General features: G+C 50.7%; 1 protein-coding gene across 1 annotated transcript in view; it reads left to right on the top strand.

The window, feature by feature from the left end:
• The window catches only part of LOC143280860 (uncharacterized), a 171,286-nt gene that overhangs the window by 114,622 nt on the left and 34,500 nt on the right, over window positions 1-22,164 (top strand). Inside the window, 4 exon segments of the mRNA XM_076585586.1 lie at window positions 3,702-3,998; window positions 5,383-5,556; window positions 5,558-5,689; window positions 12,791-12,851. Coding sequence (XP_076441701.1) covers window positions 3,855-3,998; window positions 5,383-5,556; window positions 5,558-5,689; window positions 12,791-12,851 — 511 coding nt within the window. The 5' untranslated portion in view covers window positions 3,702-3,854.

The following is a 22,164-nucleotide window of genomic DNA, read 5'->3' as shown; positions in this document are numbered from 1 at the left end:
CTTGTGGCTCGCGCCTCTCTCTCTCTCTCTCTCTTGCAAGGTGGCACGCGCCGAGTTGGTCCAAATATGGACGGTGGAGGGGCGGGGGGGAGGGAGGAGGTGAACCACGTGCTCTTCTCACCGGGGAGGAGGGGGCGGAGACTTTGGGGACGATAGGAGCAGGTGCGCGCTCCGGGTTGGGTGGTGGTGGTGGTGGTGGTGGACAGGAGAGACAGGTGGGTTGGCGGGCCACAACAAAGGGCGCACCCCCCACCCACCTTTCCACTCCCCTCCCCTTTTTTTTTTCTTTTTCACCTGAGAGGCCGTTCCTTCACAGCTCGTCCATCGACTCTATCACCCACAGCGCGCACCCTACAGTCACCGGGAGCCCTGCCAGCAGCAGTTGTTTCCCTTGAACCGAAAAACCGCCAGTTGTTGGTAGTATCGTAGCAGTGTCCAAGCGAGCTGGTGGCAAAAGCGAACAGCTCTCTCTCCATACCTTCAGAAGAGAAGCTACTGATACACACACACACACACACTGTACTCGCACGCACGAGGTTGTTATTCGGAGAGTACAGACAGAATTCTCGACATCGGATTTTTTTGGTTGGTTTCATTTGTGATGGAGAGTTGTTATTGTTGTGAATGGTGGCAGTCTTCGATTCTTATCTTCGTGAATGGATTATTATTGTTATAAGCAACACTCTACGCTGTACACTGTGGAGGGCTTCTGTCCTGTGAAACTGATCTGTTGGGTGTTCGTAGCGTTGGTGTGTGGTGGATTGTAGTTTGGCTACGCTTGGTCATCTTGTCCGTTTCTTCTGCTTATCTGCAGGTAAGGAGGTGATATTTCGTGTTTATTAGTTTATTTCTTTAGTGTTGCCAGCGTCTTCTTGCATGATAAGTAATTAGTTGTGGTAACGGCAGCAGTGAACTCGGCAACAGTTAGCAGCGCCATTGATTGAATTGCCCATTGATGTTGTGTGTGTGGTGTTCATGGGTGTTCGGGTGGTTCGATCCGCAGTCCGATCCATTGACAGAACTAGGAACAATATATATTGTACATGTGTCCGCGTGTGTGTGTATGTGTGTGTGTGCTCGCTTTCTGTCTTGTGTATGCATAATGTGTGTGTGTGTGATCGCATTTATGCATACTCTGTAAGTGTGTGTGTGTGTGTGTGTGTGTGTGTGTGTTGTGTTGGTTTGTATAAAACATGGTAGTTACGTTCCCTGGTTCAATTTTGTCGCTGAGCGAACCGGATAAACACAGAACACATGTGCATGCTTGAAGAAAGGGGAGATAGTTCTTTCTCACAAATGCACTAATGCACTGCCCCTTTTACGAGGGCCCCCGGTGACCACTGCTAACCAAGGCCGGGCTTTTTGACAACAGGAGGCTGTTCACACAAAACGCAGGTCTTGCACTCCACGGGCCATTGTCATGTTAATGAACCGAACCCTCACCCTATCCTACTTCTTCTTCCTTCTGTCTTCTGTGAACAGTCAATCGAGATGAGTTTATCAAGAGAGGTGACTTGGCTCCGAGTTGCACGTGCTTCCAATGTGTTTGGCAAAGCGCGCGGCAGGGGAGCAGGGGAGGACTTGTAGTCAGAGCTGTGGGACAGTCCGTCCGTTGTTGTTGTTGGGGCAAGCACCGTGTTGTTTCTGACGGAGCCAGACCATGAGGCAGTGAACCCAGAACCGCGGTTTTCTTCTTCTTCTTTATTTCTTTCTTCATCTCATCTTCTTCATCGCAACCTGTATGGGGTGAGCAAGGCCCGGGGGGGAGGAGAAGGACGGTGTGGGTGGAGTATGTGTGACCATCCTGATGATGATGACATCGGTATGTGTGCTCAGGACTGCTGCCTCGGTTTTCATGGCCTGGAATGTGCTGGTAAGGAAGGGAGGGAGGGAGGTTGGTGGGACGGGAAGGAAGAATGAGCATATGCACTTGTCAGCAGCAGTGTGTTATGATTGCAGCTGGTTTGAGGTCCGTTGTGGCTCGTGCCAAACGCTGCCAATGTACCTGTTTAACCCTGCACCACCACCCACCCCCTCCGCTCACACCCATCTCGCGGTAATTGTTCAAGGAGCGCGTTGGCAAGATTCCCACCCCTCCCCCTTCATAACTTATCAACTTGGAAAAAATTGGAATAGAAACTATCGGAGAGAGAGAGGTGGGGGGTTTCTCCCTTGAACAACATTCTCCGTTCCCTGTGTTTGAAACAAGCCAGGTCATCGTTTCTTTCTGTACTTAAAAGCTTTGGTGAACAGGGATCAAAGACCGAGGAGGAGGAGGTCCGGAATCTTTCCCAGGACAATGATACTGTCCATGTTTACACCATGGTTGTTGGTGCTACTGCATGGGGGAAGTGATGGAAAGCTTTTCTCCCTCAGCTGAAAAATTCTCTTTGGGTTCTCAGAAAACTTTCAAGTTTCTCTTTTAGATCATCCGTGAGCGGATAAATACACTTACATGTGTTAGCAAAGGCGCGCACATACTAATGTACCTTTCGTCACAGGATAGTTTAGGAAAGTTGCACTTTTTTTCCCCTCGTCAAATAGATTGTGATATTATGAAAACTAATCACCTGACTACCACTAACAACTTATTATAGACAGTGAACTTCGTTAATAATTTTAACATCTCTAACTGGGAGCCCTCTGAACTGAGGAAAGGGAAAAGGGGTGGGGTTGGAGGGGGCGAAAAAGGAGTCCTTCAGAATCCGATTGTTGCACAACATTGGTGACATGGACATGAACATAATTATAACTCTGCTCGCACACACACACACACACACACACACACACACACACGAGCGAGTCGAACGCATGCTCGCGTATTGACAGGGTCTCACGCACGAGCAAGGTTGTACAATGGGTTTTCTCTCTGCCGCTATCGTGACGGCGACAGGCCTTCCCAAGCAGCATCGATGGTACTGATGCGTTTGATCAAGTTTGAGAGAGGAGGGGCAGAGAGATGGACTCGATAGGTTTGACAATGCGCACACAGACAGGCACACCACGATCATATACTAACTCGTACTACTGACCGCGGCACAAGCACGCGCACAGACACTCACGCACACGCGCGCACACATCGTTTATCTGCACACACATGCATATACGTTTACACCGTTTATCACTGCGCACACACACACACACACACACACACACACACACACACACACACACAATGTTCGCTCGCATGCACGCGAATACACAGTCGCATCGCGTACCAACAGACACACACAAACACAACTCGGATCGCATCAATACGGGGATTTGTTTTGGACTCGTACTTTGCTGTCTTTGAACAGATGGGAAAAGGTGGAAGGGGGTGGGGGTGGGGAGGAGGGCTAAGAGCAATGATATAGTTTTCAATGTAGTTCTGAGGTCGTGAGAGTATGTGCACATGGCGCGTGTACTCAGTCGGGCTACCTCAACTCCCTTCTCTCTTCTCTCTCTCTCTCTCTCTCTCTCGTTCTCTGTATACTACGGTACGCAACGTAAGCTTCATTCCAAGTCCCGTAACCTTGCAAACCCCCTACCACCCCACCACTCACTCCCTCCCTCCCTCCCTCCCCTTCCCCCATCCCCCTCCCAACCCAACGGCGCGTGGCGCCTGTCAGGAGTAGCAGCAAAGCGTGCCGTGCGGCGGACTTATGGGCGTGGCCTAAGCTCTCCTCTCTGAACCCCATGTTGTTGGCTGTGTGTTTCAGTCTCCGCGGCCGCTGCCACTCACCGGCTGAGAGCGAGTGGGCGGGGCCAGGACGAGCGCGCGCCAGGGCCAGATCGAGGCTTGTCGGCCGGGGCGGCTCGGCGAGAGAGAGAGTAGTGTAGCTGGGAGCGGGCGGCCGAAGTAAACAGCAACGATGAGGGCTCGCCGGACGGCGGTGCCAGCCGCCTGCTGCTGGAGAACTACTGATACTACTACAATTGCTACTGCTACCACGTCACTACTACTACGACCGCGATTGCTACTTACTGTTGGATTCTTATTGTTATCGTTCACACAGGTAAGCGGCTTTTTTTTATATTTAAAAAAAAAATTTTTTTTTGGTTTGTGATCGTTTTTAAGCATCTTCCACCCTCCCTCACCCCCCCACCCTTCTCCACCCACCCTCCTCTCCCCCTTCCCTCCCTCACCTTGCTATTACACGCTTTACGAGAGAGGCGGACGTGTTTTTTTTTTTTTTTTAACAACCGTCAGCCATACAATAACGATTTTTTTCACACACCCCCCCCGATCCCCCCCCCCCTCCTTTCGGTGTTGTGTTGTGTGAAGGGACGGGATGGGGGAGACCCTAGTTCGAAGTGGTAGTAGAAGACACGGTACAACGCTGAGTGACGGACAATCCAGATGACTTCTAAGCTGTTTCTATGTAGGACTAAGATCAGCTCCTGTCTGTTGGTCGAACTACCTACCACCCTACCCCACCCCAGCCCCCGCTCCCCTCTTCATACGATGAGCTTGATAAGTTTTGACTCTAAGATAAGATGTGGTTATAAAGGCCGGTGGAGAGAGGAGGGGGGGGGGGTTAGATACCAGATTCTTTGGTCGAAGAGTGTTTTAATGGGGAGGAATTTACGTGGTGCCCCGTAATAATAGGTCAGCTTACACCACAGCAGAGTGAAGGGAGGGGGGGTTAATGATGGTGATGTTTGAGTAGTGAGTGAGCAGTATTGATTGAAATTGCTTGGGCTGATAATCATCTTGCAGCATGGTGCTGTTATGAGTGAATGTTCGCGAGTGATGAACAGTTGTGACGATGACCGGAACAGTTGTGTTCATCAGGAATGGAAATTTACTTACTCAGTTCTACAGATGGGAATTCTGGAGACAGACCACGGTGCTTTGTTCATCCGGCAATCTTAACACTGTGTTTGAACTGCTTGTGATGATGATGCTGATGGTGCCAAAAGACGATATCCATCAGGAAAGGTGGTGACCTGTACCAGGAATCGTGTACAGCTGGGGGGGGGGGGGAGGGGGGGTGGAGGGATAGATCTAACAAGGTGTTGGCTGGTGGGTCAGATGTTGAGAGGAGCTTGTTTGTGATGGTGTTATCTACATATATGTAGGACAGTAGACTTTTGGGGAACCGTACAATCAAGTATGCTTTAGTATTACTGAATGGGTGTCAATAAAGCTAGCTTGTGATTATGTCTCCATACATCCAGGACGGTAGACTCGTAGGGAACCGTACAAACACAACATAACCTAAGTTGTACAGTATATAAGGGAAATCTAACGATCGACAGTGATGTATTACAGTAGATTCGTGCGGAAACGTACAAATAACATTGCTGAAATTGTACAGGCAAAAGAAAGATCTGACGATTAAAAAAACAAACAAGTAAGCTGCATCTTACTCATATACATATTCCTCTCCCGAACAGGTGCGCGCCTCAGGAGTATTCGAGCTGCACTTGCAGTCGTTCCGCAACGACCAAGGCCTGAACCACGACGGCAACTGCTGCAACGGCTACCGCACGGAGGGCCAGTGTTCGAGCCCCTGCAAGACGTTTTTCCGTGTGTGTCTGACGCACTACCAGGCCAACATCGCCACGGACCCCGGGGCCGCAGTGTACCTTCGGGGAGTTCACGTCGCCCGTGGTGGGCGACAACAGTGTCAACTTCTCGGCCCGCACGGATTTACCTATGGACAACCCGCTCAGGTTCCCCGTCCGGGATTTCTCGTGGCCGGTGAGTGTGTGTGTGTGTGTGTGTGTGTGGATCTATTGGTGGTTGTGATTCTTTTTTTCTGAATTTTTTTCTTTTTTTCTCCACATTTATTGTTCGTCGTCGTCGTTGTTGTTGGTGATGCTGTTTAGCTTTTGGGTGGAGAGTGATTCGTTTTCTATCGCAGTGGTTGCTGGTATTGTGATGTTGTACAAGTTTGTGTTCATGGCTTGTTTGTCTTGTCTCCCTGAATTACGTCTGTTCGTCATAAACCTTTCTCTGTTACCCGTCTTCTTTGATTATTGTGTTCGTTCTTCCTCGCTCAGTGTGTGTGTGTGTGTGTTCCATGAATTATCCTGTACCCTTCACCCCTCCGCATCCCAGCTATCCCCCCCCCCCCTCTCCATCCACTCCCCTTCTCACACGCACACCTTTCTCGTGTGCTCGCCTGTTGCATTAAAAAAAAAAAAAGACCTCCAATAACTCCCTTTTTCCTCTGAGCGTACCCATCCCCAAACACCGCCCCATTTTTGTCCCCCCAAGCTCCACACCAACCCATCCCCACCCTCTCTCCCCTGTGCCACTCACCTCTCCCCTCCCTTCCCATTCTCTCTACCACCACCACCACCACCACAACAACAACAGCAGAAAGAGAATAGTGTGCCTGCCCCCCCATGCCAGTTATTTTGGGTCCCTCACCTGCCCTCTCTCTCTCTCCCGTTGCCAAGGCAGCATCAGGTAAAACAGTGGGACGCTTCTTTTCCACCGATCGGCTCCACCAGATTGCTGCCCCTACTACACCCCTTCTTTTCTGTCCGATCCCCCCACCCCCACCCCATCATTGCTATTTTCCAAAACATTCCACAATAAGTCACTATTAGTGTTATTATTCAAACGTTTGTGTGTGTGTGTGTTGGGAGTGCAGGTGTGCGCCATCTGTGTGTGTGTGTTGGGAGTGCATGTGTGCACCGTCTCTCGCCGACCTGTACCTTTTGAATTTCATTCTTTGTGATCTGCCGCCTACTTTCGGCGCACCTTATACTGTGTTTGTCTGTCTCTCTCTCCCCCCCTCCTCCTCCTCCTCTCTCTCACTCACTCTCTCCTTCTGCTCTCTCACCCCCATCCCCAACCCCTTTTCAGCAACACTGTCAAAACATGGCGTGTTCTCTTTATTGACTGATAAGAGCAAGATTGGCTCCTTCACTCTGTCTCATCCAGTCTGCATGTCTGTCTCTCTGGATCTCCCCGCCCCACTCTCTGTCTGTCTGTCTGTCTTTCTCTCTCCTCCCTCTCTCTCTCTCTCACTCTCCCCTCCCTATGTCTCTATGATCAGTTTTCTTTGTAATGAACGATCATAAGCCCATATTTGTGGCGTTCCTGAAAGTCTAGAATCTGTGGACTTGATACACGGTGGAAATGTAAGCTGTTTTCGCATTCGTTTGTTTTGAACAGTTTATTTTCAAGCGTGTGACAGAACTAGTGCATGAATTAAACTAGAACAAGAAAGTCTAACGTAAGCCCTGTCGTTTTCAGCGAATTTTAACGTCATGACGATGAACGTTACTGACATCATTTTTTGTTCTGTTTTTTTTTCCCGTGCTTGCCTTGAGCAATGTATTTGAATGCTGTTTGGGACAGTGGACCGATCGTTCGTGATAAGAAAAAAACATTTTGCACAGACACAGAAAAACAAAAGAGAGGAAATCGAGAACTTCTGGCAAGTCTTCCTGACACACATGCGTAGGAGACAAAGCGGAAAATGAGATTTGTGAAGGAGAAAAGAGAAGAAGAGAGAGAAACAAAAAAAGTGGGAGGAAGGAGGAGGAAGTCTTTGACTGAGTCATGCCTTGCATCAAAAGGATAGGAAAGTTAAACGAAAAGGAACAGTGAGCTTCTTTCACCCGTCTCCATTTATCTCCACCCCAGTCCTTCCCTCCCACATCCGCACATGTGCACACAAGCACGCACATACATACGTACACACACGCACGCGCGCAACACACACACACACACACACGCGCGTGCGCGCGTACATAAACACACGCGTGCGTGCGTGTGCACACACACTTCTCTCTCCCTCCCTCCGTTTTACATGTCTGCCTTAACTTTCCTTGCGCCCTCTTCGTCTCAGGCCCCTCTCCCCTCCCCCCCCCCCCCCCCACACACACACACACCCAAGACAGCCCCTCCTGCTCCCACCCCATTCCAAAAGCCCCTTCCGTCTCGTGAAGCTAATGAACACGGTTCCAGTCGTCTCCCCAGAGAATCAACCTGCTGTCTGACAGGCAGGCAGCGTGGCCTGTTGTTAATGATGAGGGCGGAAAGAGAGTTGTCTGTGATGCGCATGTCGGCACTGCACTCTGTGTGTGTGTGTGTGTGTGTCGGGTGGTGCCGGGAGGCGGGGTGAGGTGTTGATTTAACCCAGCCACGCAAACTTTCAAGTTCCTTCTCCTCTCTTCGGTTGCCAACCCTTACGCAAGTCCCCGGTCCTGTGTAAGGGGGGGGGGGGGGGGGGGGGGGGGGGGGGATATAGGGAATACGGAATCTCTCGGCTCTGTCTACACACGTGCGTGTGTGTGTGTGTGTGTTCTTTTTCCTCTATCTTTCCCATTCCTTATCTCCCCCCCCCTTCCCACCACATCGATATCAGGCTATAGCGACGCACAGTGAGAGTTACGATCCCAACTACCTGAAATCTTTACTTGTGACCTGAGAGTAAATGCACTGAAATACGACACTAGCGGGGGGGTCGGGGGGGGGGGGGGGGGGGGGGGGGGCAGTTCGTGTCCAAGTAAATCTCAATGGTCAAAGCTTGATCCATAATGATACGGTTCCCGCGTGTTCAACTTCCTGGGACTGAAGTAGTACCATCATCAGTGTTGAAAGCAATCCTTCCAGCCTTCAGTTCTGGAACGATTTCCAATTATCTCAAGTGGGGGTTTAAAAGCAGACTCTTAACACAAATCGCAGAACGCATACGTACATCGTGTACGTTTCCAAACCTTGCAAATTCCTCACAGAGAGGGGGGGGGGGAGGCTGAGGAAAAAGAGAAAAAGCAACAACAACAAAGCTGAATAACCACTGGTTTTGAAACCACTAGTTCTTGTCATCCTCGACGCAGCCATGTTTGTTTATAACCCACGATGGAAAGAGATAACTCGTGGTCATTCGTGGGTCCATGTTTTTGGTACAGCTCTTTGTGCAAACCAGATGGAGGTGCCTGGCCGCACAGTGCATGGGGAAGAGAGGGGGGACCAGGAGGGGGTGTTGCATGCTGATGAACACAAGGGGAGGGAGAAGGCGAGAGAGGAACACGAAGGGAGAGAAGGGACAGAGAGAGGGATACACGTGTGTACAAGAAAGACACAGTGACACACACACACACACACACACACACACACACAGAGGCAGAAAGGCAGAGAGAAGAAGAAGGGGGGAGGGGGGGTTACACACGTGCAAACAAGGCGCACACGTACGGGGTTTCCAAGCGTAACCCGTTAATTAAAACGGCAGGAAGAGTAAATCGCTGAGTCGGTTGGCGTGGGGAGGGGGGGGGGAGGGGGGCTTTAGTGCACCACCCGCTCTGCCCTGTTCACGTTCCTTTTTCCTGCCCTCTTCACGTTCCTCCTTTTCCTGCCCATTATAGCAGCCTCCCCCCCCCCCTCCCCCCACACGCACACACCCTCCCCCCCCTTTCCCCCTCGCGATCGATGCACCACTTGACATTTTGCTGCACGTGCAGCCCTCTGTGTCGTGTTGCTGTGGCGTGGTGTGTATATCGCCAGGAATGGTGTCACGGGGTTTGTCAGTCTGTACGTCATGTCTCTGACACTGCGGTTCGCTCGCTCTCTCCTCTCTCTCTCTCTCTCTCTCTCTCTCTCGCAAACACACACACACACACACACACACACACACACTTAAACGCGTGAGCGCGCGCATGCACACACATACACACGCGCGCGCGTACACATACACACGCACACACATGCGCGCGCGCGTGCGCATACACACACACACACACACACACACACACACACAGACTTTCTGTGGAGAAGAGAACACATGTTGTCACAACACACACACACACACTCGCGCGCGCGCACACACACACACACACACACACACACACACACACATCAGACATGACAAGTGTTTTAAAGGAAAAGAACAGATCGATAACAGGGAGTCAAGTTACCCTTAGCGAGGAGCCAGACCCGGTCGCGTGGCACCACCACAATCATCATCATCATCGTCACACGCCACTGACTGAACACATCAATCAAACTTCAGTGCCGGCCGGCCCTTGAAAACTGGAAAGAGGACCTTAATGGGAAACACTCTTACCAGGAAATGACCATGGCTTGGTGCTGTTTACTGGATGCATGAGTGGTGTTCTGAAAACGAAAGGCCACTAACTGAGCAGTATCCTATGCACAGCACAGCACCCAAAAGAACTGGGCTTTTTAACTTTTAAAATAGTCATTTATCAAGGGGGCGTGGAAAGGACCTTTTAGCGAGCAAGTGGGCCACTTTTCTTTTTTGAGATCGATAGACCGCGAGACACAACTGAAAACAATGCATGGAAGAAGAGTGTGGAGGGGAGTGCGTTTGGAAATCATGGGGGAAGAGGACGTGGGGTGGGGAGAGGGGGCGTGGGGGGGCAGGGATGCGGTGAAGAATGGTACTGTGAAATAAAATGGTTGTGTAGGAGAAGAGGAAGGCTGTAATAATCATTGGGCAATTCTATCCACAGGGCTGGTTTGTGTGTGTGTGTGTGTGTGCGCGCGCGCGCGTATGTGTGTGACGTCCGTGTCGCCATAGTGACGTAAACAACGAGACGCCGTGCCCAGCACGCGCATGGCGTCTGTCCTGTCCAGACCCCACCCCACCCCACCCCACAAACACAACGCCCCCCTCCATATCCCTCCTGCCGACCTGTGAAAATAGGAATGTGGTACAGCCCCCCCCTCCCCCGCTCCTCCCCCCCCCCCCCCCCCCTCCACCACCTCCTCTGCTGCCTCATAGCATGGGTCTCTGGGGGTGGAAGCTGGAAGAGAGGAGGTGGAGAAGGGGGTGGACGTTTGTTCTGGCTGTAAAAGTCCTGACTCACTGTTGATTCACTGGGGGCCCATTATCGATCGGGCTGACGCCTTTCCTCCTAAGCTAACTGATCGGCGGGTTGGGGGGGGGGGGGGGAAGGAGGGAGAGGGAGGGGGGTCGTCTGGCGCTATATAATAATAGCTGTGATGAAGAAGATATCGCTAGCTCCCTCGTTATACCCGCCCGCGGATGGCGTCCCTTCCCCCACCTCACCTTCTCCCCCCCTCACCCCCCCCAACCCCCCCCCCCCCCCCCCCACCACCACCACCACCTTATCTACCTCTGCTTCACCTCTGTTTCTGGCTTCTTTAGAAAGATTTATTTATTCACCTTTTTTTTTCCCCCCTCAAGGCCTGACTAAGCGCATTGGGTTACGCTGCTGGTCAGGCATCTGCTTGGCAGATGTGGTGTAGCGTATATGGTTTTGTCCGAACGGAGTGACGACGCCTTGAGCTAGTGAAACTGAAACTCGCAAAGTGATGGAGACAAAGTCTTCGTAGAGTTCGTCCCACCGACCACGGCAGGATAGTAACAGATCGTCAACACGTCCTCATCGCGCCTTCTCAGCATGTACCGACCAGACCAGAAGTGAACTAGTGGCGTTATCTTGCAGTTGGAGAACAGTCGAAACCCAGATCGGTTGGGACAGGGAGGGACGGAGGGAGGGAGGAAGGATGAGGATCTGTCAACGCTTGTACAGACTAAGTTATGTGCAGCTGTGTATTATGCTGCTGCAGCCCAGTCCCCACCCCCCACCCCACCCCCCTCCTTCCCCACCCCCACCTCCCTACCCCCGTGTGTCCGAACTTCCTGTTGCCCTGTGATGAAAAGCCAGGCACACACACACACACACACACACACACACACACACACATTGCGAATTCCACAGCACGCTTCCCACAACAAAAAAACACCCCCACCACCCTTTCTTCCCTGAGGCTACAGCCACCACCACCAGCCTCCTTCACTTCCCACGTATATAATAAACCCACTACAAGTGCCTTGCAGTTAGTTCAGCAGTCTTCCAATCGATCTGAAGCGCAGCTGTTGCGCTCAGGAATTACACTGTATAACTGACTGGCTAAAAATCGGTTCATGGGCCGTATGTATGTGCACGCACGTACGCGGTCAAGTCTGCGGGTGTTCTGTGTCCATGCTGTCAATGTCTGTGTGTCTTTCTGTTGTAAACGCGCACGCATCGCACACACACACCGTCGGACACACGTACACACAAACGCGCGCGTACACTCACCCCAGCACCCTCCCCATCCACACACACACACACACACACACACACACACACACACCCTCGCTTATTCATTCACCCAGCAGTTCAAATAGAATACATTCTGCGGGCTAATAAATCGCTTGCTGTATATAAATCGAACACTAGGTAAGTGTTTGTGAGGTGGATTCAGTGCGTGGTATTAGTAAATTGAAGGAACATTGCGTTTTATGCGTACAGTGTTCAGCAACACTGTGTGTGAGACAAGTATGCAAGCAGAAATACCTATGACATTCTCCTTCCCCCTCCAACCTCCAGCCTCTCCCACCTCCTCTCTCTCTCTCTCTCTCTCTCTCTCTCTCTCTGCCAATATGTGTGTGTTTGGTCTCTCATCCTCTGTGTGTGTGTGTGTGGATCTGGGGGTGGGGGTGGGTAGTTTCAATGTGCATTTTAGTGTGTGTGTGTGAGAGAGAGTGGAGGGGGTGGGTGGGAGTAGTAGCAGTGGGGTGTGCACTGTAGCGAGAGAATGTGTGTGTGTGTGTGTTTGTGAGGAAAGAGGAAAAAGTAGTGTGCACTGTAGAGAGAGAGAGAGAGAGAGTGTGTGTGTGTGTGAGTGTGTGTGAGGAAAGAGGAAAAAGTAGTAGCAGTATACATTCAAGATGTAGTGTGTGTGTGTGTAGAAAAGTGTTGCAGCAATGGCCACTGATGGTTTTATAATGCTGTGTGTGTGTGTGTGTAGAAAAGTGTTGTAGCAATGGCCACTGATGGTGTTATAATGCTCTGTGTGTGTGTCCTACAGGGGGACTTTTCACTTGTGGTGGAGGCATGGCATGATAACACTCTCACTGGACCCAAACAAGGTGAGTTTTCACTGATGTCGCTCTGTCTGTCTGTCTGTCTCTCTCGCTCTCTCTCTCTCTCTCTCTAACTTTGGATCCCCTTCAGAATGGGCTGTGGCATATACTGAATACTAAAAGTTTCGTTTCGTTTCGATTCTCTCTCTCTCTCTCCCTTCTCATCCCCCCCCCCCAACTCTCTCTCTTTCTCCCTCCCTCGCTCCCGACCCACCCCAATGTGCTTCATTTGAACTTTTGTATTCATGTTTTTCTCTCTCCCATTTTTTCTTCCTTTCCTGTCTCTCTAGCCTCCTCAGCCTCTCCCTCTGTGCTGTATCCTTGATCAGCTCTTCTGCGTGCTCCTCCTCCACCCACTCTCTCCCCCTTGCCCCCCTCACTATCCTCCTCCTCTGTGCCGTGCTGTGGTCTTTTTGCCTGGTGCCAGTGGCGGTGAAAGGAATTAGCGGCAGCGATTAACTCACTGAACGCAACGCTTGGGAAAGGCTGCTGATGAGACACATGTAGTGGGCCGCTTGGCAGTCAGAACTCAGAACCGTGTGTGTGTGTGTGTGTGCGCGCGCAGTGGGGGTTTGTGTATGTATGTATGTGCGCGCGCACACACGTGTAGTGGGGGTTTTGCGGAAGTTCTTTGAGACGGGGTGAGAGAGGAGAGGAGGAAGGAAGACAGGAGGGAGGGAGGGTGGTGGATGGGTAGGGGGTGGAAGGTGGATAGGATGGCAGGAAGGTTTTTAGTGTGCATCTCTTAAGCTCCATACGTTCCTAATTATGGTTCAAGTGTGCCACAGCTGCGTGCATGTGTGGTGTCAGATCTAGCGATGATGGCCGTATATTACAGATTGTTTCAAATAACGCTGTGATGGCTTTGGGGAAAGCGTACGATAGCCACAAAAGTTCTGATCTGATCTGATACGGATACCACAACTTAAGTCGTACTTTCAGTTACCAGATACTTGTATAGTTCCTTGCCAAGTTATGCGTTTCACTAGCGTTGCCAGGTGCACATGTTCAGTGTCGGTCGAGGGGATTTGGGGGGGTGGGGGGGGGGAACGAGAGGGTGAGTTGAAAGTGGGGGAGGGGTTGGGGCGTGGGGGGTTGTTCAGGATCTAGGATGCAACACAGAACATTAGAGGCCGGTAATTATTTCCAGACAAAACGTTTCCCCCTTTCACCCAGTCCGGCCTCCCCCATCACCTTCCCACTCACCCGACCTTTTAGCTTTTCTTTTTCTAAGCATTTTTTGTAACTGCTTTGACCATGAACTTAATCAGGCCGACCAGACGTAAACGGATGAAATAAGATTAGTATTATTATTATGAAGCATAAGATTAGTATTATTATTATTATGAAGCAGGGCATTGTTCAACACTCGTTCCATTTTTTTTTCCGTGTCAAGAACAGAAAAAACAGGCCACAGTGGGTTCGGTTCAGTCCGGGTAAAGCGTTATGCATGCAGAACAAAGCAGAACGCCAAAATTCCCAAGGTTACGGGACGGGTCGTGGGCACGCGCCTGCGTGCGGCCTTCCCACTATACCACTCTCTCTCTCTGTGCTGGCTGGCGGAAAGACAAAGAGGAGGAAATGGGTGGCAGGGCTGGCTTAAAAAAAAAAAAAAAAAAAAAAAAAGTGGTGGGGGTGGGGTGTAGGGGGTGGGGGTCAGCGGAGAGAGGAAAAAAAAAGGGGGGGGGGTGGGATGGGTAAAAAGCGGAAAAGCCTTCATGTGAAGTGAAACTTTTGCAGCCAGTCAGCCATTCAAACGAGCAGGGAGAGTGAGTTGAGAGAGAGTGAGGGCAGGTGTGGGGCAGATGGCGAAAGTTGACCACCACCCCGACCTGTGGGAGCCATTACGCTACTACAGCCAGGCATCATCGGCTGTGTTGTAGTGTAGTGGCGGAGGCGTGAGGAGACCGGGGTGTTACCTGATCTGACAGTGCGGGCGTTGGTACCCTCTGTAACTCCAGTCCTTCTTTCCCTCAAACTGATAGAGCCATTAAAATGGTTGTCAAGTGGCGGTACTTACCCGGTAGCTTTTGCCCCCTTCCCCCGCTCCCCCGCCCCCCTATCCCCCCAACATTTAAAAAGCCGCCGGTCCGTTCATATCAGTCTCTTCTCGGCCTTTGTTGACTATGATCAAAGCATTGTATGTTTAGTTCTCTTCTTACATCAGTTCTGTTTGTGTGATGTCTTCTTTGAGTGTCGGCGCGCGCGCGTGTGTTTGTGTGTGTGTTTCATTTCCTCTTTCTGCACGGTCTTTCTCTTATTCGATTTCAATAGGATAAAAGTGTAATCTACTCCGGCTCAGGCATTGCTGTTTTTGTCTTTTTTGTTTTTGGAGGTTAAAGAGTATTAGGACACACTGAGGGTGGCAGAGATAGTGATTCGAGAAAAACGGGGATTTGCCGCTGTGCCTGGTTTCAATGGCATTTAAACGTCAGGTGTGATGGATTCCTGGAACATTAAGATCAGTTTTTCTTCCCATCTCCTATTCGTGCGTTACGTGAACAAACAAGCGTTGTCGGTGCCTGCGTCCTAGCGGCCTGAGTCCCCCAGACTCATGAAGGCGGACTTCATTTGGCCTGATCAGCGAGTAGCATTTATATTGCAAAGGTCAGGCATTTAATCCCTTACCCTTTTTTTGCGTCAAAGCAGATAATTGTACATAGCATATATGATCAGTCTGCATGCTTTGACTCCTTGAAAAATTATTTTAAATTATAATTTTGAGAGCAGTTCGCGCGCACTGAACGAAAGAAAGTATGACTTTAGTGTGGTTCTCTTGTGTGGTTTTCGTCAGCTGCAGAATTCCCAAGCGCGTCATAATCGTCTTAGGCGAGTGTAAGAAACAGACACAAGATTCCCTGGCATTTTGTATATATATATATACGTACAGGCTGAGCACACGGATCCAAAGAGGACAACAAGAGTCAGTGAAAGGCCAGTAACAGGCTGGAACAGCCAACACCGATCTTTTCACAGGGCTGTGGTGGTGAAAAGATCAAGGGCAGAAGCCGAGTCAGGGACCGCTTTTATCAGAGTTAGCGTTATGGACCTCAAGGGTTTGTTTGGGGGAGTTACGTCCACCGCCTGACTGGGCTTCTGTAGTCTTGCCCCGTGTGATGGAGCGTGGACGCTATAGGTTTGAGAAAGGAAGGGAAAGGGGTCCAGGGGGAAGTGTGTGTGTGTGCGTGCGTGCGTGTGTGTGTGTGTACTTTCGTGCGCGTATTTGGTGTGTGCGTGTAGGTCAAAAGTAGGGGCCCAGTAGTACTGTTATGAGTGATGGGACTGATGGTGTTTGGCCCCGTGTTTCACCCTCTGTTTGGCCCTGTGTTTGGGTCGCCCCTTTGCCCACGCTCGGGGGAAAACCGCCTGCTAATCCGACTGACTCTGCAATCAGCAGCAGAATGACGCTTTCGCAAGTTATGTGGGCCTACTTTCTGGGCCCTTCCCCTCCCCCATGTCAGCCACAACGCCAGTGTTGGTGGGGAAGATGGTGCTCTTGACTTGACAGGGGGATGGAGGGGGGGGGGGGGGGATGCGAAACATGTTTGTGCACGAATCACGGGGTCTTGTTCCTACATGTTGGGTCTTGTTTCTCTAGTATTTCTCTAATCGGGTTTATCTCTTTTTTTTTCTTTCTTTTTTTCCCCCTCTTAATGTCGTAAGATGTCTTTGGAGAAGGGGTCACATTTTGTTTTTCCGTGAGCTCTATAAGTTTAGTAATAGGTTCATCGCATGATGTTCAGCTGTTGCCTCGCATTCTACACCACCACCACCACCACACACCCAACCAGCAAAGCCCCAACCCCCCCACCCCTCACCCCGCGCCACTATTAAGACTTCCCGTTCTTCCATTTCCCTGTGAACATCTGTCGCGGTGTTGAAGAAGAGGGGAGGAGGAAGGAAGGCAGGGGGCAAGGGGGAGGGGTTTTCAGGTTGGGGCCTTGTGGAGTGTAACCTGTGGCTCAAGGTCTCTCTGCCTTTTGACTGACTGCCCCCCTATTCATCATTGCTCTCTCTCTCTCTCTCTCTCTCTCTCTCTCTCTCTCTCTCTCCCCACCCCATCCCCAGCATGATATCCACCCACAGAACGCTTTTCGTACACACGTTCACCAAATACCCAGTGCCTCTCATAATCCTGAGTATGATCAACACCACCAGTTTAATCGTCTTTGGGGTGGGTGGTGGTGGTGTGTTTGAGGCAGAACTTTTGATGAACGCCCGGTAACCAATGATCGCCAGGAATCTTACAATGTCTGTGCCGTTTTAAGAATGCGTCAGAAACCTGATTTGCAGAGATAATTTGTTTGCATACTTAAAAAAAACAAAATTTCCCCAGCTCGTGGAGAGAACGGAACGGAAAAGCTCAATTTTGCTCAACATCTAAATTCAAGGGGAAATGTGGTGAGCGAGGGAGAATTGAATTACAGTGTCTGGCCTTGACGTTTTTCCCTTCTTGTGGAGCCCGTTTCCCCTGACCTTGACTGACGGCGGGGTGTGCGTGCACGTGACGCTCGACAAGAGGCCTTCCTCTCCCAGTGCTGCTTTGCGCGCTGAACAATGTGATGGATAATCTTCCGTGCGTGTTGAAAGCTGTCGATAATCGCGTGTCGCGAAGAGTTCCAATATATATATATAATTATCCGTACAGCAGCCATCGACAAGTTGGGTATGTCGCACGGTACAAATAGACCAGAGTGAATAGACTGGTGTGCGTTACATTAGGTTCAAGCGTCAAGTGTGTTATAAAAAATAAAAAAACACAAAAAAACCCACGAAGTGTTTACTCGTTTGAAATAAGTGGGCCACTCACAAACGGGTAGGTTGAGTTGTTTTGTTTTTTTTTGTTTTTTTTGTTTTTTGTTGTGTTTTTTTCGCTTATGGATTTGATTTGGTTTATATTTTTAACGCTGGCACGCGTAAAGGTCCGAGTCAGAGTGTGACAGCGTGCAGAAGTCGGGGTCGGCGCCCTCGCCTGGCTGTTCTTGTTCGATCGATTCCTTCTCCATCACCAGACACAGTGGTGCAAACTGTGTGAACCCTGTCCCCTGTCCTTCGTGCACATGGGTCGTCCCGGCCAGCGCTGCTCCGTTCATACGCTTCCTTCACAGCTGGGTGTGTCTGGAGCTGTCCCAATCCAACTGTCACGATATGGCGTGTGGGCTTGGATGTGTGTGGAAAGGGGTCTGTTACTCCAAGCTGTTCCCACTGACCTCGCGTAGCTCTTGCCTTTGACCATCCGTGTGAGCGGCTTGTGGACGTTGGAGATGCCATGCACGATCTTTTAGATTGTAAAAAGGGTGAAGAGTTAACGTCTGCTACTTCTTAGCCACAGAACAGAGTACGGCTGCCTGACTGCGGAGGGAGCAGAAAGAATTATTTGATGTCTGTGCAGTGTTTGGTTGGTCAGACCACCAGGTAAACACCCCACAGCCACCATCTTGAAAACCGGCCACGTTCTGAACCAGCCACGTATCTGTCTGTATGTGCTGTAACGCTCACCAGGAGATATCCAGGAATTTATGGTTCAACGTTTATGTTGCTTTCCTGGCTGGAAGCGCGAAGTGGCCCACGAAAACTGATGGGTTTCTGTCCTCGCGGCATCTGGGCGCTTTTGTTCTGTCGACGTGGTTTTGAAGGAAGGGGGTCTATCATTGGTGTGTGGAAAAGTAGGGGGTGTAGGTAAGGGAGGGAGAGAGGCGTGGTAAATTGCCGGGGTGAGGTTTGAGGTTTGTGCCCGGGAATCCTCTGCATCCAGACAGACGTCGGGGTGTCTGCATCCTTAAGCCACCCACCCCCATTCCCCTCCCACGGATTCGTCCCGTGCCGTCGCCAGGAAGGCTCGTGCGTTTGCACCTTTAGGATAAGGCTCCGGGTCCGGGGCCTGTTATCAGTGATTAGCCAGCCCTGGGTACTGGGCCTGAGAGGCGCCTCGCTGTGTGCATTCAGGAATGATCCGCGGACAGTTCGCCTTGCACCTGTTTATGGATGGACTGGCGGTGGTCTCATTCCTTGGATATTACACCCATTCTGCTTAAAAGGCTTATCTGGCTCATGCTTTTGTCTGCGCCCCTGATTATCTCTACCTCGTTCCAGATACCCTCCTGCATGGCCTATACAGGTTAATGGGACGTGGCCGCGTGTTCTCCGACCAGGCCTTTGATAAAAGATGGGAAGTTCGGAGGTATGCTCTGCATTGTCGAACTGAAAACCCTTGCCGTACACACGTGCGCGAGAGGGTATATTGTTTTCGGGAACAGTGGAAAGTGGGTCGATATGTACAGGTCTTAAGGATGTTTTGGACGGAGCTCTTGTGCTGCACTCACTAGCGGTTTGGGAATGAGGACAGGTGTTACGCTGGGAACACGGGGAGATGGGGGTAGTTGTTGTCGTAAGACAAGGTGAAGACACGTGAAAGGCTGTGCGCTAAAAGCGTGTGTATAGAAACATCGCAGATGGGTACACCTGCACACGTAGCTCGCCAGCCTTTGTTATATAGTACGTCCAGCATGTCTTTGACACACTCTCTCTCTCTCTCTCTCTTGCTCTCCACTTCCGTTACCATATCTTGCTTACTCTTCTTCCCGTCTCCGCATTTCTTCTAACCCTACCCCCACCCCCACCCCCACCCCCACTACTCCTCTCCGTTTCCCCAAAACAGCCAAGAGGAGGCAAGGGTGTCGAGCTTGTAATTGTCTTGTATTGTGCGACGGAGTGGCGAAGGGGGGGTGGAGGGTCAGAAAGGGCAAGCAGTATAGTGGGTGTAGTATTGTCTGAAGCGGGAGGAAAAGTCCTCGATCTCACACCTTTGGGGCCACGTTCCCACGATCTCTCACGCCCTGCCCTGCCCTGCCCCTGCACTAGAGGCAGGAAACGATGGTTTAAAGCATATAACGAGTGTAGAGTCTCCCGACTCGGATGTCTGCCTCTATTCGTCCAGTCTTGGAAGGTGGTGGTGGTGGTGTTGATGGGGTGGATCCGTTGATTTACATTTTTTGGTGGTTGCTTGTCATTTTAGTCAACAAAGCAACAACAAACAGCAGTGCTTCGTCTACAAAAGGAATGCCTGCAGGAAGTTGAGCAAGAGATTGTCTCCAAAAACGATCTGATGGTGGAGCCCAACATAAGGCCTCAAGCTTGTGATTTTGTTGTTGTTGCTGTTTTGTATTATGTATATATTTTTTTTCACGCATCACGTTTGTTGTATAATATTTTTAACCCCCCACCCCCATCCCATGGAAATACACGTTTAAACCAAACGAATGGCCGCACATGAGGACTGACGACCCTATCCGCAGTTGTACACGTATACGTTCTCAGGTGAAGCTGAGATGGGGAAAGAAAGGGGGAGAATGGGAGGGTGTGTGTGTGTGGTGGGGTGGGGTGGGGTGGATGAGGGGGCGAGATTGAGCTCTCTGTCTGTCTCTACCTGTTCGCCGTGAACTCCCCAGCCTTGCAATGGCGTCCCGTTCAAGGTCATGGCTCATCGGCTGGCGTCTCCTCCTCCTCCTCCTCCTCCCCCCCCCCCCTTTTTTTTTTTTTATAATAGTAGTACTGCTTGCCACAAGTGGGACAACTACTGGAGGGGGAGGGAGTGAGAGAGGTGGTGGGGTGGGGCTGTGGTAGCTGTTGTTGTTCCCCTCACACCTGTCGGATACCCCCCTCTCTCTCTCACCACCACCAACCACCCCTCCTGCTCTTCCCTTTTCTCCCGCTCCCTGGCCTCTTCTCTCCCCACACTCACCCACCACCCATCCCACACTCACCCACCACCCATCCCACACTCACCCACCACCCATCCCACACTCACCCACCACCCATCCCTCTTTTTCTTGCTCTCTGGTCCTTTTTTTTTTTCTTTCTTCAAACCGCCCCCTACCTTTTTTTTTTTTTTTTTAATTTAGTGGTACGTGACTCTCGTCCACCTCAGAACAGCAAGGTTGGGGTTTTTTTTTGTCGAAATGATTGGCGTGATAGTGTCTACAATAGAATATCGCAATGGAGCTTTGGCTTTTGAACTTGGCAGGCACACACAGTTGGTATAAACCGTTTATTTTGATTGGTCTGTGGTCGAGTATTGCAAAAAAAACAAACAAAAAAAAACAAACAAAAAAAAAAAATTAAAACCTGATAGTCAAAAGACCTATTCAAACCAAAAGACTGTTAGAAACGGAGGACAGAAATGTAGGAAACGGGGCATTAATTTTGGTGTTTGTGCTGGTGTAGTGTCCAAGTTCGGGTCGGTTTCATACTGAGATTCCATGCGTTTGATGAAGTCGTGACTTTTTGCTGACCCAAGCAGGCTTCCATGGGAACAAAAGGGGAGCTATGTATACCAGCAGATGAGGAGATGTGATGTAATGAAGCAGCAGCAGTAGCTTTAGTGCTGACAACAACCATACTATAGTATGTATGATGTTTGCGAGCCGAAGTGTACATGCACATTTGAACGAAAAATATTTTGTCCGTGTTTTTGTTCGTGAATTTGTTGTTAATACGACAGTTCGTTTCAAGGAGGCATCAAAGCGTGCGTGCTGAACCATACACGCTACACGACTTGGTTGTGTATGCCGCCTGTCCTTTGCATAGACCCAACCTCGCTGGTCAGACCTTGGAAACAACAAACAAAACAAAGGAGACTCATAAAGTTTGAGGTGCGATAACGTCAGGAGCAAAGTTCCGAAGCGGTGTGGAAAGTAGCTCGGCCTTGTCTGAGGAGACCGCAATGTATCAGGGTTTGTTTTTTTTTCTTCTTCATATTTTGGCATGGATAAGTCAGAATATAATGTTTTGGGCGGCGAAGGCTAGAAAGACGGGGGGAGGTTTGGTGGTGGTGGTGGTTGGTGGTCGATGCCAGCCGAGATGGGCAGAATCTCTCGCCACTGTCTGGAGATGGATCCCGGCAGCCAAGAGAGGGGTCTGTGTTGCCCGAGACAAGAGATCGGTCTGTCTGCAGTGTGCGGAGGTCCACCCCCTTCCCTCTCCCCCTTCCCTCTCCCTGTGGCTTGAGTGGAAGAGAGAGGGAGGAGAGGAGCAGTAGGGGGATGGTGGGGAGCAAGGCAGTGAAGATGCGCAGGCAGTACGCAATATCATCATACTCTGCTGATGTGGTCTGTAGCCGGCGTCGGCCAGGCTTTTCTTCTGCAGCAATATTAGCACACAGAAATGCTCCGTACGTCCGTCCCCAAACCGCAACACTCGGCCACCCACAACCTCTGTCTGTCTGTCCCCCCCCCCCTCCCTCCCTCTCTCTCTCTCGCTTGCTCGCTCGTTCGTTCTCTCCAGTCTTCTCCTTATCCATCTCCATCTTCTCATGTCTCTG

The sequence above is a fragment of the Babylonia areolata genome, chromosome 4 (assembly GCF_041734735.1).
Source record: "Babylonia areolata isolate BAREFJ2019XMU chromosome 4, ASM4173473v1, whole genome shotgun sequence".
In the NCBI taxonomy this organism is placed as follows: Eukaryota; Metazoa; Mollusca; class Gastropoda; order Neogastropoda; family Buccinidae; genus Babylonia; species Babylonia areolata.
Note: the sequence above shows the minus strand (reverse complement) of the source record. Positions and strands in the feature narration are given on the sequence as shown.